This window comes from Leishmania martiniquensis, chromosome 24 (assembly GCF_017916325.1).
Source record: "Leishmania martiniquensis isolate LSCM1 chromosome 24, whole genome shotgun sequence".
Lineage (NCBI taxonomy): Eukaryota > Euglenozoa > Kinetoplastea > Trypanosomatida > Trypanosomatidae > Leishmania > Leishmania martiniquensis.
Window position 1 is genome coordinate 582,300 of NC_090159.1, and position 13,615 is coordinate 595,914.

Below are 13,615 nucleotides of genomic sequence, written 5' to 3' on the forward strand. Positions count from 1 at the left end.
CGTATAACTAGAAAAAGGCCAAGGATGTCTCTCTCTGTCTGTGTGTGTGTGCGTGTGCGTGTGCTTGACCCGGTACGACACGCTGAAGAAGAGGAAACAAAGGCAAGCGGATGCCCATAACAACACAAATTGTGGCTAACCGAGGCGCGGCAGAGCGCGCTTCGACAACAAACACCATCGCTGCAATGAATCGAGCGCGTGCTTGTGTGTGTGTGCATCGTGTTCGAGTGGGCGAGGAGAGGCGGAGGATCTGCTCAGAGGCTCTCCGGCAGAAGCCCAGGAAGAAGCAGCGCCTTCTGAGTGCCCGCTTCTCCCCTTCGTCCCGTTTACGCCTCTTCTCCTTCCTCTTTGCCGGCCAAATGAGGGTGCCGCCCCAATTCCGATCCCCCCTCGGAGACGGTCTCGCCTTTGTATATACGCTGAAGCACACGCGCGAACACGCACACGCACGCACGCACGCAGAGCGCTGTTTCTTTTTCTCCCCTCTCTTCACTCCCCTCTTCGCTGTCGTCTGTGCCACCAGCGCTTCCCTGGGAATCACACGCCGGCAGGCATACGCATCTTCGCCCCGATCTCTGCTGGTAACACGGGAGAATGACGACGATGGCTCGCGTTGATGAGACGCTGGCGCGTTTCAAAGGCAAGTCGCCGCGAGACAGCTACAAGCAGATCTGCGGCGAGCTTCAGGTGCACATGCAGCGCGACATCTTTACCACTCTGCCCGGGAAGCCGATGGCGTGGCACCATATCTACACGCTAGACCTGGAAAGGAGCCTGCTGGGTACCAAGGGCTGCATGGCGATGCTGCCGATCATCACCGTCAGCACTTCGATGCGCAAGCTTAGCCTGCGCTCCTGCGGCCTGTCGGACGACTTCGTGCTTGAGCTGTGCGGTATCCTCGAGAACCACCCGTCTCTGCGCTCGGTGGATATCAGCGACAACGATCTTGTCACGGTGTACAGTGCGCCTCACATCATCAGTGTCATGCGCAACAACTCAAACATGGTGTTCCTCGACGTGTACAATACTCACGTCGGCTCCAACGTGGCGAGCATCATTGCGGACCTTGGCCAGCGAAACTTGAACAATGTCCTGCACTACTACGAGGATCGCTATTTTCGCATGAAGAATCTCTTCAACTACATGGACGCGGACGGCACGGGTTGGGTGCTACTCAAGTCCCTCGTGCTTAACTGTCCGTTCCCAGTGCTGCAGGAGCAGTTTGTTGAGCGCATCGCTGCTAAGAAGCCACGCAAGCGCTCTGACAACACCATCCACATCAACACGTTTCTGCAGCTCGTCTACATGAATTACAAGACCGAATCGGAGATCGGCGCGCACGCGGAGAAGACGATCGATGAGCCCTACGTGTTCACGGTGGCGAACTGGAAGCAACTGTTGCATGCGGTGGAGCGGTATAACGCGCGCGCCGCTGCCGGGGAGGGCAACGAGAACCCGCGTAGCCGTGTGAGGCTGCCTGACAACCTCCACCGCTGGCGTCTGCGAGATTACATCATCACGCACGACGACGCAGACGCGGTTGTGGAGGGTGCGGTGCAGCTGGTTGAGCACTCGGAGCTGATGGCAGAGGGTGAGGGCGAGCCCATGGAGTTTGACAAGGCGGGCGAGAACGCTGAGCAGGAGACCCGGGTGGGCGATGATGCGTGTGCGGCGACAAATATGCCAGAAGCGGCCCCGCTGGTGATCCCTGTTAACGTCCTTATTCGGGCGGCCAAGGTTGCTCTCGTCCCTCCCCCCTCCGCCATCAAGCCCTCGTACCACTTCTACACGGACCGCGACGCCGCGTACGTGCCGGAGATCTTGCGCAACGGGTCGCGTCTGCTCAGCGTTGGTCGCCTTCCCTCCCTCTTCAGCTGTGGCACCTCCGTCGCTGGCGACAGCGCGGCCTCGGCCGACACACTGCAGGACTCCACCGACCCGCCGCACACCTTCTCGCTGCCCGCCTCTGTGGTCAAGATGGTGGTGAACTTCTTTAACAAGGAGTACGCAAAGCTCCCCGTGAAGAAGCCGTCCCCCATCCCTGACAGCCCCCGCACCCGCCGCGACAAAGCAATGGAGAAGGCGTCCATCCCTGTGGCGACGTTCCTTAGCGCCGAGTTTGTCACGGACTTGGAGCGACTGTGCCCGCGCCTGCTCGCCGACTACTACTGTCGCCATGCACTGCTCATCGAGGACAGCACCATCACGCTGCAAGAGATGGTGAACGTGCTGGACGAGATGTACGCTCAGTGCCGCATCGACCGCATCATTTCGCTGGACGAAATCGATGCCATGAAGAATCCAATGAAGGATGCGTCCCTGGGAAGCTTCTTGAAAGCTCACTTCATGGAGCGCGACGAGCTTGTCTCGATCGTGGAGCCGTTGAGTGACGTGATGGCGTACTGAGAGGGTGTCAGCGTACACACGCACAGAGAGAGAGAGAAAATCGTACACGACTCGATATCTGTGGCGCGCACCTCGGCTGATCCGCCCGCCGCTGCATATTGCTGAATGCGTGCGTGTATGTGTGTGTTAGGGTGGGGGGGTCCCACGACAGCGGCTCTCCTTCCTATCTGCCGCCTCCTTGCTCGACCCGCTCCCATGCCGCCCACCCTCCGTCAGCTTCGAGCACTGTTCCGCATGTACAGAGCATAAAGCGCCATCTTTTCCCTCTTTTTCTGTTGGCGTCCGCTCCCCACTTCCTTTCCCTTTCCGCCGTTGCAAAGCGCGCGTCGGCCTCCTAATCCGTCTCCTCTCTTCCTTCACAACGCCCCTCCCCTCCCCCTTCGCCCATCGATGGCGCCATGTATTTCATCTCCCCTCCTCCCCCCTCCCTCTGTCTTCTCATATATACATAAATATGTACATATGTATATGTATTCATGTACATTGCGTGCGTGTGTGAGTGAGTGTGTGTGTGTGCCACGTCGCGCTAACGAGAGAGAGAGCGGTGAGGAGAGGGAGAGGGGAGGCTGCGGGGCAGGACGGGCCTGCGGGCCGACTTTTCATCGTTGGGAATGGGGAAAGGGGCGCAGCGGCTGATGAGCTTGACGCTCCGTAGGCCACCTCTCCTCACCGGTCCACGCGCCGCTGCCCCTCTTTCCCCACCCCCAACGATGTGCCGTCGCACCAAACGTCTTCTCCCCGTCTTCGACGTGTTCTGTTCATCTCCTCCGTTGCGCCGCTCGGGTGCCAGACAGAAGCGTTGGCCAGACATGAATGTAAACGAAAGCTGATCTCCATGTGGTGTACTCTTCTTCTTCCCGATTCACCTTTGGCTTTGCCGCGGAGGCTCGTCCCTTTCGCTGTCCCGAGTGCGGCCCTTCAAACAACGGAGAGCCCTTCCCCTCTGACGGTCACGCTCCTTCACCAGAGGTGCCCGGTCGGAAGCAGAAGAGAAAGGCCGCAGTGGGAGAAGAGGACAGAGGGAGGGGGCGGCAGGGGCCGTAGTCGCGTCGGGTTGCCGGCTGCTTTTCCCAGTCCGTCTCGGTGATGACCATGGCGCGCCCTTGCCCTTTTTCTTTCTCTCTCTCTCGCCTATGTGTGGGTATGCGCGCTACGGTGCCTGCACAGCCAACGTGTTCTCACTCATTTGGAAGCGAAGCAGAACTGGCCAAAAACTCAGTGCCGCAAACGGAACGTGCGAGGGGCCCGTGGATGTCGGTGGGTCTCCACTCTCCTTCTCCACCTCCCTTTCTCCCTCTTGGTCTGGGGCCGATAGCGTTCGTGCCCGTGTGAAAGAGCGGGCTGAAGTCGGATGGGCCGGCTGGTGTCGAGCGCATCTCAGTGTGCACATTCTCAGAGAGAGGGGGGGTCTTACTCTCTCCCTCTTCCACTTTCTTCTCTCCCTCCCTCATTGTCCTCGTGGCTGCGGCTCTCTCTGCCGCCCTACGCTCGTGCACGCGTCTTCTCGTTCAACGTGCGCCTCTACGCACACGCCATCATCATCCATGTCCTCCAGAACAACCTTCCCCCTTCCTCCCCTTGCCGCTTTCCTTCTTTTCACCGTGACACACACTCGCGCCCCGCGCACACCGTGTGCATCACACAACCACATCTTCTTGGGCGCGCCCGCGCCCTCTCTCTGAAGAAGGAACAGCTGTCCCTTCCCCCCTCCCCCTCTTCCCTCCTCTGTACTCGCCTTCACACACGCACGCACGCACGCACGCACGCACGCACGCGCGCGCAGATCCCTCGAGGAAGCGCTGTACCCTCGCCTACTCAAAGGGCAGCTCTCCTCTCCTCTATTCTCTCTCTCTACTTTTGCTCTCCTCCACTTTTTCTCGTTAGCTGCCGCATTTAAACGCGCTAAGGTACCCTCTCACCTGTTCAGTCTTCTTTCCTCCCCCCTTGGTACTCCCGCAGACCGACCTCCACGGATACCCCCTTCCCCGCCGTGCACGAGCAAGCACCAACCGGTCTTCCTTTCCCCTCATCTCTCTCTTCAATTTTACCCTAAAGCCCGTGCTGTCACTTCCCCTCACCCTCACCCCCCTTCCCCACCCCCGACCTCATCAGCACGTGAAGGGTATACTTCAACACAGCCGCGGCACACACAGGTGCAGTTCATCCCCCTTCCTTTCTGTCACACACGTTCTTTCTTGAGTTCCTGAGACCGCCTGCCTCTTTATTTTCACGTCGTCTCCACCCCTTCGCTTGCCTCTCGTGTTCCCCTTCCCGATTTATTCACAACTCCCCTTTTCCTCCATCGCAGACACTTCATCCATCACGTTATCTCCCCTTTCGGCTTGACACGCCGCTCACCACCGCTGCGGGCTGTATTCGATTCCTTCAAACAGAACCAAGCGAAGAAGCTCTCACTGGGGGCTGGTGAGGCCACACACACACACATACACACATACACGAAGGCAGAGTCGTTCGCGTACAACACGAGATCCGATTTCGCCTCCTCAAAACCAGCACACAGGGACAGAGCCAACTGCAGTGCGTGGGTGCGTGTGTGTGTGTGTGCTTCATCTAATTCAGCTCGTTCCCCCCTCTCTCCTTTTTTTGTTTGCACAAGTGCGCGCCTGTGTGGGCGCGCTGCGACTACGACTGCGACTGCGACTGCACTCGTTTCTTTTCCTCTTTTCGTTTCCCTTTTCTTTTTTCTCTGTTAGCCGCTGTTGTCTCTTTCCACCACACATCCGTGCGTATCCGCAAGCACTATCCGACCGTCATCGAGCTCATCGCTTGTGACAACATCCGCTTCTCCTTTATCTATCTCGTTTTTCTTGTTTCTGTGTCTCTCTTCGTCTTTCTTGTGAGGTCGTTTCAGCTCTTCACGCCAGCTCTTCCTTCTCTCGCTGTTTCCCTGCCTGAAAGCCTGACTCGCATCTGCATGCGTGCTTCGGCGCCTTCCGCCCCTTTCGCTTCGTTTTGTGTAAGTGTGCTTCTTCCGCGAAGATCGATCTCGCTCCGCGAGGGCTTCCTCTTCTTTTACTTTTGGCTTCCGCCTCGCCTCCTCGTCGCGCTCCCCCTTTTTTTCCTCCTTTCGGTTCTCTCTCACCCTCTCCCGTTCTTTCTCTTACCACCACCACTACCGCCACTTCCCCTTCCTCCTCCCTCATCATCATCATCTTTTGTTTTTGCTTTTTTTTGTCTTATCTCTGGTAAAGCTGTTTCTACACGTGTGCATTCCTCACTTGTGTCCATTTTCTTCACTTTGGGATCTTTTCTTCTCCTCCTCTACTGCGTGTGTGTGCGTGTGTGTGTGCGATCTCATCTTTGAACGGTTTTCCTGCCCTCCCCCTCTTCTTTTTTTTTTTGCTTGCCTTGTGGTGCATTTCTTCTCCCTGCTGATTCTTCAGTTGGCTGCTGTCCTCGTCGAGAGGCGTTTCTCCTCGTTGTTTGGTATTGGCGGCGTAGACGTTTCTCTTTGGCACCTATCCGTCTCCGCCCTCCGTTTCGTTGCACCAGGTGTATTGCTTCGACGTCCCTGGACGTTCCTCTTCCCTCTTTCCCCCCCCCCCACACCCTCACAGCTGTGGTGGCTCGCTTTTCGTGTGCGCGTTGTCCGCTTGCCGCCACATACACCCCCCTTTTTTCCTTTCGCGTGCCTCTTTTGATTGACTTTCGGTTCGTTGACTGATTTTTTCGCTTGCGACTAACGGACGCTCTGACTGCGAGGCGGCGGTGGCCATACAACCACACATACACACACATATATATATATATTGGACTTTTCCTCTCCCTCCTCCTCCTTTCTCCCGTTCCTTTTGGTGCGATCGCACAGACAGGCAGACACAGACAGACTCTTGCGATCCCGTGTTGAAGGCCAAAGGAAGCCTGGCGCACCTTCGCACACAGCCGAGCCGCTCAGCAGCTGAAAATACGAGGAAAAGCGAAGGAAGCGAAGAAACTTAACGATAAAACGGGGAAAAGGACACAAAGGCTCGACGGGCATCTCCAACGAAAAAAACGCCCGAGGAGACTTCTGTGCAGATCACGAACGCTGAAGCAAACGTCTACCGAACGCTCGTGCGGCGCTTTCCTCTTTTCCTTTTTTTTTGTGTCGGTGCTACTGCTTCTGCGTGGCCGCTTTCTCTCTCTCTGTCTCTGTCTGTCCTGTCTTTTTTCTTTTTTTTCGCTACACCCCATCCCCTTTTCCCCATAAAACATTTGCTGTTCGCCTCTTTTTTCCCTTTCTACAACGTTCATTACACCGGTACAGACGCACACAGAGAGAGAAACGTGAAAAAAAATCGGGTGCGCCCACCAAAAAACGCAACGAACGTGACAATCCGCGCGGAGAGCGAAGCGGTGGAAGAGAAAAAAAACAAAGACAGCCGAACAACCAAGCAGCAAAAAAATAAAAAAGATACCAGCACGTAAAGAAAAAACAAAATAGACGAGCGCCCTCGGGGAAGAAAAAAAGGGAGAAACACCAAGCTGGCGCACCACACGTTGCCAAAGAGAATTGCCATCATCATACAGTAGAACGAGCGAGTGCTTCGGGGCCGGGGAGGGGAGTGCAGCACGCGCTCAATCAAGCAGCAGGTGAAGCGCAAGACTCAGCGAAACGGCTGCAACGCGTTGACTCTAGAGAAGGTGCCGAAAGAAAAGAGCCGATCGAGCGAACACACACATACACACACACAAAAAGGGAAGTGAAAGCCACACAGACAAACACAGCCACAAACACAGAGAGAGGGAAAAATTGGAAGACAAAACGTCTCTCGGACGCGCGCGCTCTCTCTGCCTGGTGCTTCTGTGCACATTAAGCTTCCCCATAGGTACACACCAATACCCGCACAAGGAGCGGCTGCTGACAAACGGGCTGGGGGACACACTTGGATATATACGCTGACAAAATCTGTATCGTGAACGAGCAAACAGCAGCAGTCCGGCCTCACCCCCCCCGGCGCCCTTCTCTCTCTCTCGTGTTGTGTCGGCTCTTTTCGCTATTCTGCAGGATCCATTTTTTTCTTTCTATATTTCTCTTCCCCCTTTTTTGTTTGATCTTCGGGCTTGCTTGATTGCCAACGCATAGAGTATCCTTCGCCCCTCCCTCCCTCCTTTTCCACGTGTACGCGTGCAGGTGAGCGTTGATTCGTTGGCGATTGACGCGTGTCTCTCTTTCTCTGGTCGTCCCCCTCTCCTCTCTGTCTCTCTGTCTGGTCTTTTCGTGTATTTTCCTCTTTGTGTGTATTTTCGTCTCTCTGAGATTCTTTTTTGTTTTCTTCTCTTTCCTTTTCTCGTCTCGCTTTATTCTCCACCTATCCCCTCCACTCCCCCCTCCGACCACCACCACCACCACCACCACACACGCCATTGACCCATCTGCATCTGCTTTCTTCCCCCCTCCCCCGAAAGTGAACTCGTTCATTTTCTGCCCCCCCCTTTTTTCATTCAGACACGGTCAGACGCGCGCGTACATATCCGACATTCTCTCTGACTCTGACTTGGACCCTCTCTCTTTGTCTCTCAGCTGCTCTTTTTTTTTTAGCGTGTGTGTGTGTGAGTGTGCGTGTGCGCTCGCTCTGTGTGCTTATTCCCCAGCTCACTTTTGCTGCCGAGTGCCGTTGGATCTGATCGGCGGCAGCAGAACACGTTTTTCGCTCACTGCTCGACTTTGCCTTCTTCTGCTTCGTCTTGCTTCTCGCTGTGTGCGTTCATTCACCTCTCTTTTTTCTTTTCTGTTGCTCTTCTTTTCTATCCTTCCTATCGTTGGCGCACGTAGATACCCCCGCACTGGCGTAGGCTCGCACGTGATTAGCTCTTCCCCCCTTCCCCCTTCCTCCCCCCCGCTAACTCTAACCCCCCTCCTCCTCCTTCCCTCTCGCTGCGCCATCATCCGACTCAACGCCTTTTCGTTCAGTGCCTTTTTTTTTCTTCTCTTTCACGTCTCGCTTCTTGTCTGCTCCGTTTGGCGTTCGTTTCGGCGTCCTTCTGTCTCTCTTCATCGTATCTCACACCTCTCCGCTTTTTTTTCCCCCCACTCCCTCTCAGAAAAGTACATACGCAGACATTTCTTGCATCCTCCTCCTTTCTGCTTCTGTCTGCCCCTCCGTATTCCCCTGCTTGCCCACTACTCTTACCCTGCCCCCCTCCTCTTCCCTCCCTTCCTCCCTCCACCTCGCTCTCCTCAAACTTTGAGGTTCGATACAGAGGAAAAGGGCCGGAAAAAAGGAAAGGGCACGCACGCACGTGCATGCGTAAGGTTTGACTTGCTGCTGCTGCCGCTGCTGCGTGTCACCCGCCGCCCTGCCTCCCTGAACTTGGTCGCCTAGCGTCGACCAGATCGTTTGTGCGCTCTTCGAAGGCTTCCGTTTATATATATTATATATATTATCTCTCTCTCTCGCTCTTTTCCTCTCCTTCTGTGTGCGCCTTTTTTTTGTTCTCTTTACGTCTTTGCTCATAAACTTTCGCTCCCCCCAAACACACTTTTTTCTCGCCTCCCTCCGTGACAGTACCCGCGCGTCACTTCTTAAAGCTCTCCCTTTTATATTTCATCTCTCTCGCTCTTCGATTTTTTCTCCTGTTGTAAACATCTCCCTCCCTCTCTTGCGCGTGTGTGTGTGTGTGTTCCCCTCTTTTGTATGTACATTCACTCTTATGTAATCTGGCAATAGTGATTAGCACACACATACACACAAAATCGTATTCACAAACGAACACACACACACACACACAAACATTAAGAAGAAGCGGTCGCCAAAGTCGACGGCAGCCGTCCAACAACCGCACATCTTTTTTTTCTTCCCTTTGAGCGCAGAAGAGAAGGACAGACAGACACACTGCAAAAAAAATCAACAACAAAAGGAAGTCTGTGCCCCCCCCCACGCGCACACACACAGCCCTTTATCTTGCGTTCTTCTCTGGCGCTGAGTGCGCTCGCGTGTGCGTGCGTGCGTGTATGCTTGTCCTGTCCTCAGCGATTCCGCTTCCCGTCTTTGTTTTTTTTTCGTTTTAACGTCTCCACTTCACTTACTCTCCGTTCGCCTTCCTTAGCTCCTCTGTCGTCTCCCTCCTTCCCTCTGTCTCTCCGTACTCCGTCGCCGCCAGACGAAAGCGTAAATCTTTTTTTCTTCGCGTTCCCTTTTGCTTTCAGCTCATTTTTTCCCCCGTCTCTCACTTGCTCTCTCTTTTTTTTGGTGTGCGTTAGCGCCGTCGTTTGGTTTCAGTTTTTTTTTCCTGGTTTCGCTGCACTGTCGCTTTCTGTTTGGACGAATCCTCTCTCTTTCTCTCTCCTCCTCCCCTCTTTCATATATATATATTATATATATATATTTCCCTTTCCTCTCTCTCTGGGCTCTTCGTCTTCCGTTCACTTCGCTCGCTCTTTTTTTCCTCTCGCGACTGTCTCCTTCGCACCACTGAAACATTTTCTCTGGTATTCAAGTTTGCTGTCTGGGAAGAGGGGCACTGCGTCCCTCACTCTTCTTTTTTTTTCTTGCTCAAATCCTCTCTCGCTCCACGCTCATCGACATTTATTAGTATTATATCAGCCAAACTCCCCTTTCTTGCGACCTCTCGTCATCTACGTATTCCCCCTTCCCCCCCGCCTCTCCTCTCTTCAGCATTCCACCCTCTCGTCTGTTTCTGTCTCCTACTCCTCCCCCCTCTCTCTCTGTGTGCGTGTGTAAGTCTCGGTGTGTGTATTGGGCACACATCGATTTAATTTTCTCCTTCGTTGGCCTTTTTATTTTTGCTGTACGCGGCGTAGAACGAAAGGAGCGGCAAAGGAGCTGGACCACACGTGACTAGGCAAAGCTACATCAGCCAAAGAGTGTGCCGCCGCTCTTCCCTCACGCTCGGCTTATCCACTATTGCAAGGCTACGCTGTTCGGCCCTTTTAGTGGTCCCGTACTCTTCTTCTCCCTCTTTTCCCCTCTCTTGCGCCGCGACTCGCTTGCTCTCGCCTTCGTCCTGATTGACATTTTTTTTGGACTCGGCCCCCTATTTCGTTTCTATTTTGGCGCCTCATCTGAAAGGTCGTGTGGGACTTCGCAAACATAAGTTATATACACACACACACACCTCTCTCTATATATATTCCCTTTTGCGCGCATTTATTTGTTTGTTGCGCTCTCCTGTTGCTCGCTGCTTATTTTCGAAGGTCGGCTCGTGCGTGTGTGCGTCCCTCGACTCTCTCCTCTTTCTGTCATTCTGTGTGCGGGTGTGCCTGCGGTGTGCACTTGCACGGTCTTTCCTCCCTTGGCAGTGTTGGGCCTTCTCGATTGTTTCCCCTCTCCCCCCTCTCTCTCTTTTCTTTTCCGTTTTCCCTTTCCTTCGCGTGCGTGCGCTTTCACGCCTGTCGACCTCGTCCTCCATTTCTTTGGCTCAGCGTTCCGTCTCTCCCTCTCTGACGTTACCTTCTTCTGCATTGTCAGCGACATCGGCCGTGCCGCTCCTCGCCTCCTCCTCTTCCTAAGATAAGGCAACCCTTTCCTCTCTCCCTCTTTCTCTCCCTAAAGTGCTTCCTTTGCAGATATCTCGCTTGCCTCGCTCGTGTTTTGGGCCACATTTTGGCTGGCAAGCAACCCAGGTCATCAGTACAGCAGGCTTGGGCATCAGCAGTGGTGAGGAAGTCCCTGCTGGCGACTCCCTCCCTCTCTCTCTCTCGACGTTGCGGATCGAAGCGCTGACGAACGCTTCCCTGAACACCGATTCTCTGTGTGGCTGCCTTCCCGCCCACCGCGGCGCGGCTCTTCCGGAACCTCTTTCACTGTAGCGCCTGAAGTGCACCCGCGTCACTCTGAGCACCGCTGGTGAGGCTGCCATGCAGTCCCAAAACAGTTCCACCCGGCCGTCGCAGCAAGATCCATTGCCAGACCTCAACGCCCTCGCCGCCAATCCGTTGTTCCCCTTCGCTTCTGCGGCCGGCGCAGGCGGCTCCGGCGATGGACAGCAGCAGCAGCTGCAGACGACGACAACGCACCTCTACGAGGCATCTCATCTTGATTGTCTCGTGAAGGCCATGTCGGGCGACGACAAGAAAGCCGCGGTGGCGCCAGAGCCGGCGTCCAAAAACGCACGCACCGACCTTACTGTCTCGATGCTGGCAGCGCAGGGTACCGCTCTCAATGCGCTGCCGCAGCCGCCACTGTTTGTTGCCTCTCAGTTCGCTCCGCTCGGCGCCGGTGCAGGCTCCAACGCAAGTCGCTCCTCGGCCCCGTCCCAAAGCAGTACCTCGGCGCCGGTTGGATGCGGTCCGCAGATGTACAACGGCGACCCCACTTTTCTCTACCCAACCTGCGCCAACGAGGTGCTTTCTTTGACACCAACGCCGTCAGCTCAGGGCCAAGCCGACGGCTTCGTCGCCGGCGCCACCACCACCACCCCTCCGGCGACGCCCATGAGTGCTAGTGCCGTGAACAACAATACAAGTACCCCTCTCTCACAAGCCACGGTGAGCGGCGCAGCGACGTCGTCGAGTGTGACCGTGCCTTCCAGCCAGCCAAACGATGCTGAGGTGCGCAGCAACCTGTTTGTGTGTGGTCTCCCCGTCAGCGTTAGCGACAAGGAGCTGCTAGAGATGTTCGAAGAGTATGGGGAGATCGAGTCCGCTAAGGTCATGCTCGACATTCACACTGGCCGTAGCCGAGGCATCGCCTTTGTGAAGTTTAAAAGTGTGGAGGATGCTGAGAAAGCAGTGGACGCGCTGAACGGCACGACGTTGAATGGGCATCAGCTCACTGTGCGTGTGGCGAACTCGCGTGCCGCCTACCTGCCAGGCAACCCGACCAACAAGACATTTGTGCGCAACGTGCCGCTGACAGTGTCACGCACGGCTCTCTTCGACTACTTCGCACAGTTCGGCGAAGTCACCGACCTGTCTATTAAATCGGACACCGCGCAAAGCCGCCACAGCCCGTCCGGCCGCTCCGCTAGCGCTGCAGATGACAGCGGCGACGACCGGCTGAACATTGTCTTCATCACGTACTCGACCAAGGAGGCGGCTGCCAAGGCCGCCGAGGCGACGCACACGAAGACACCGTTCGCGGAGTGCAATGGTGTGCCACTGCTGGCGAAGGTCGCCGAGGACACGGTGCGCCGCATGGAGCGCCTGTCACGTCGCCAACGCTCTGCCGTGGGCGGCGAAGGATCGAGGGACGTGAACGCGGCGACCAGTGGTGGCAGCATCCCGTCGATGAGTAGGTTCGTTGCGCCGCCGATAGCTGCCGCTCTTCCTCCTGGAATGATGATGCCATCGATGATGCCCATGACCGGCGGCTTTCCTCCTGCGACGTTTGTCTCTGTTCCGAGCATGGGTAGTCCACCTGACCTGGCCGCAGCCGCAATAATGCCCGCGAGCGTGCCAGGTGACCACATGACGGCCTTCCGAGATGCCAATGGAAACACCATCTACGCCCCAGCGCCACCGAATCCCAGCGGCGCGGCTGGCGGTATGGCGTTCGCTGTGCCGGGCAACATGGCGCAGTCGAGCATGTTCTTTGGTGCACAGTCGCCATCGCTGCCAATGGCCCAGTCGCCGTCACAGCAGCCTCAGCAGCCGCCACCACCGCCGGCGGCACATCCGCAAACTTTGTACATCAGCACACCAAACGGCTTTGTTCCAGCCCCGCAGTCGCAGCAGCCGCAGCCTTTACCTCAGCCGCAGCCGCCGCAGTCGCAGCCGCAGCCGCAGCCGCAGCAGCCGCAGCCGCAGCCGCAGTCGCAACCTCAGGCTCAGTTGCAGTTCTTCCCAGCACCACCACCACTGACGTCGGCACCGCCCCAGTCGCAGCAGGCCATACCAATGGCAGGCACTGCACCTGGACAGTTTGTGTACATGCAGGCATCTAACGGGTCGATGGTGCCGGTGATGTACAGCGGCTCGCAGCCGGCGGTGGCACCAGTGATTCAGCCGCAGCAGATGAATCCCTATTTCGTGATGATGGGAGGACAGCAGCCTCCAAGCCAGTAGACGCGTGCCTCGAGCAAGCGTGCGCGCGTTAGGTGACGGCTCGGCCGAACACTCTCTCGCGTGCGTTTCGCCATGCATCTCGTGCTCGTCCCTCTTATTCATGCTATGAACCGTTCCCTCCCCCTGGGGGGGTAGGAGTGCCAGCCTTCCTCCTCCGAAGATGTATTTCTAATTTCTTCGCATCCCCCTTTCCCGGCCTCGCCGCCTTGCCCCCCCCCCTGTGCTATCGCTCAGTCCTTC

At 56.2% G+C, this 13,615-nt stretch overlaps 2 protein-coding genes across 2 annotated transcripts; both read left to right on the forward strand.

The window, feature by feature from the left end:
- Positions 1-594: 594 nt before the first annotated feature.
- Positions 595-2,406, forward strand: LSCM1_05113 (uncharacterized protein; the record flags this gene model as incomplete). The annotated part of the gene is made up of 1 exon (XM_067322587.1): positions 595-2,406. One exon carries the CDS (start codon positions 595-597, stop codon positions 2,404-2,406), a length of 1,812 nt encoding a protein of 603 aa, XP_067178450.1.
- Positions 2,407-11,227: 8,821 nt separating this feature from the next.
- On the forward strand, positions 11,228-13,375 carry LSCM1_05114 (uncharacterized protein; the record flags this gene model as incomplete). The annotated part of the gene is made up of 1 exon (XM_067322588.1): positions 11,228-13,375. The coding sequence occupies one exon, from the start codon at positions 11,228-11,230 to the stop codon at positions 13,373-13,375; it is 2,148 nt and encodes a 715-aa protein (XP_067178451.1).
- Between the last annotated feature and the right edge of the window lie 240 nt (positions 13,376-13,615).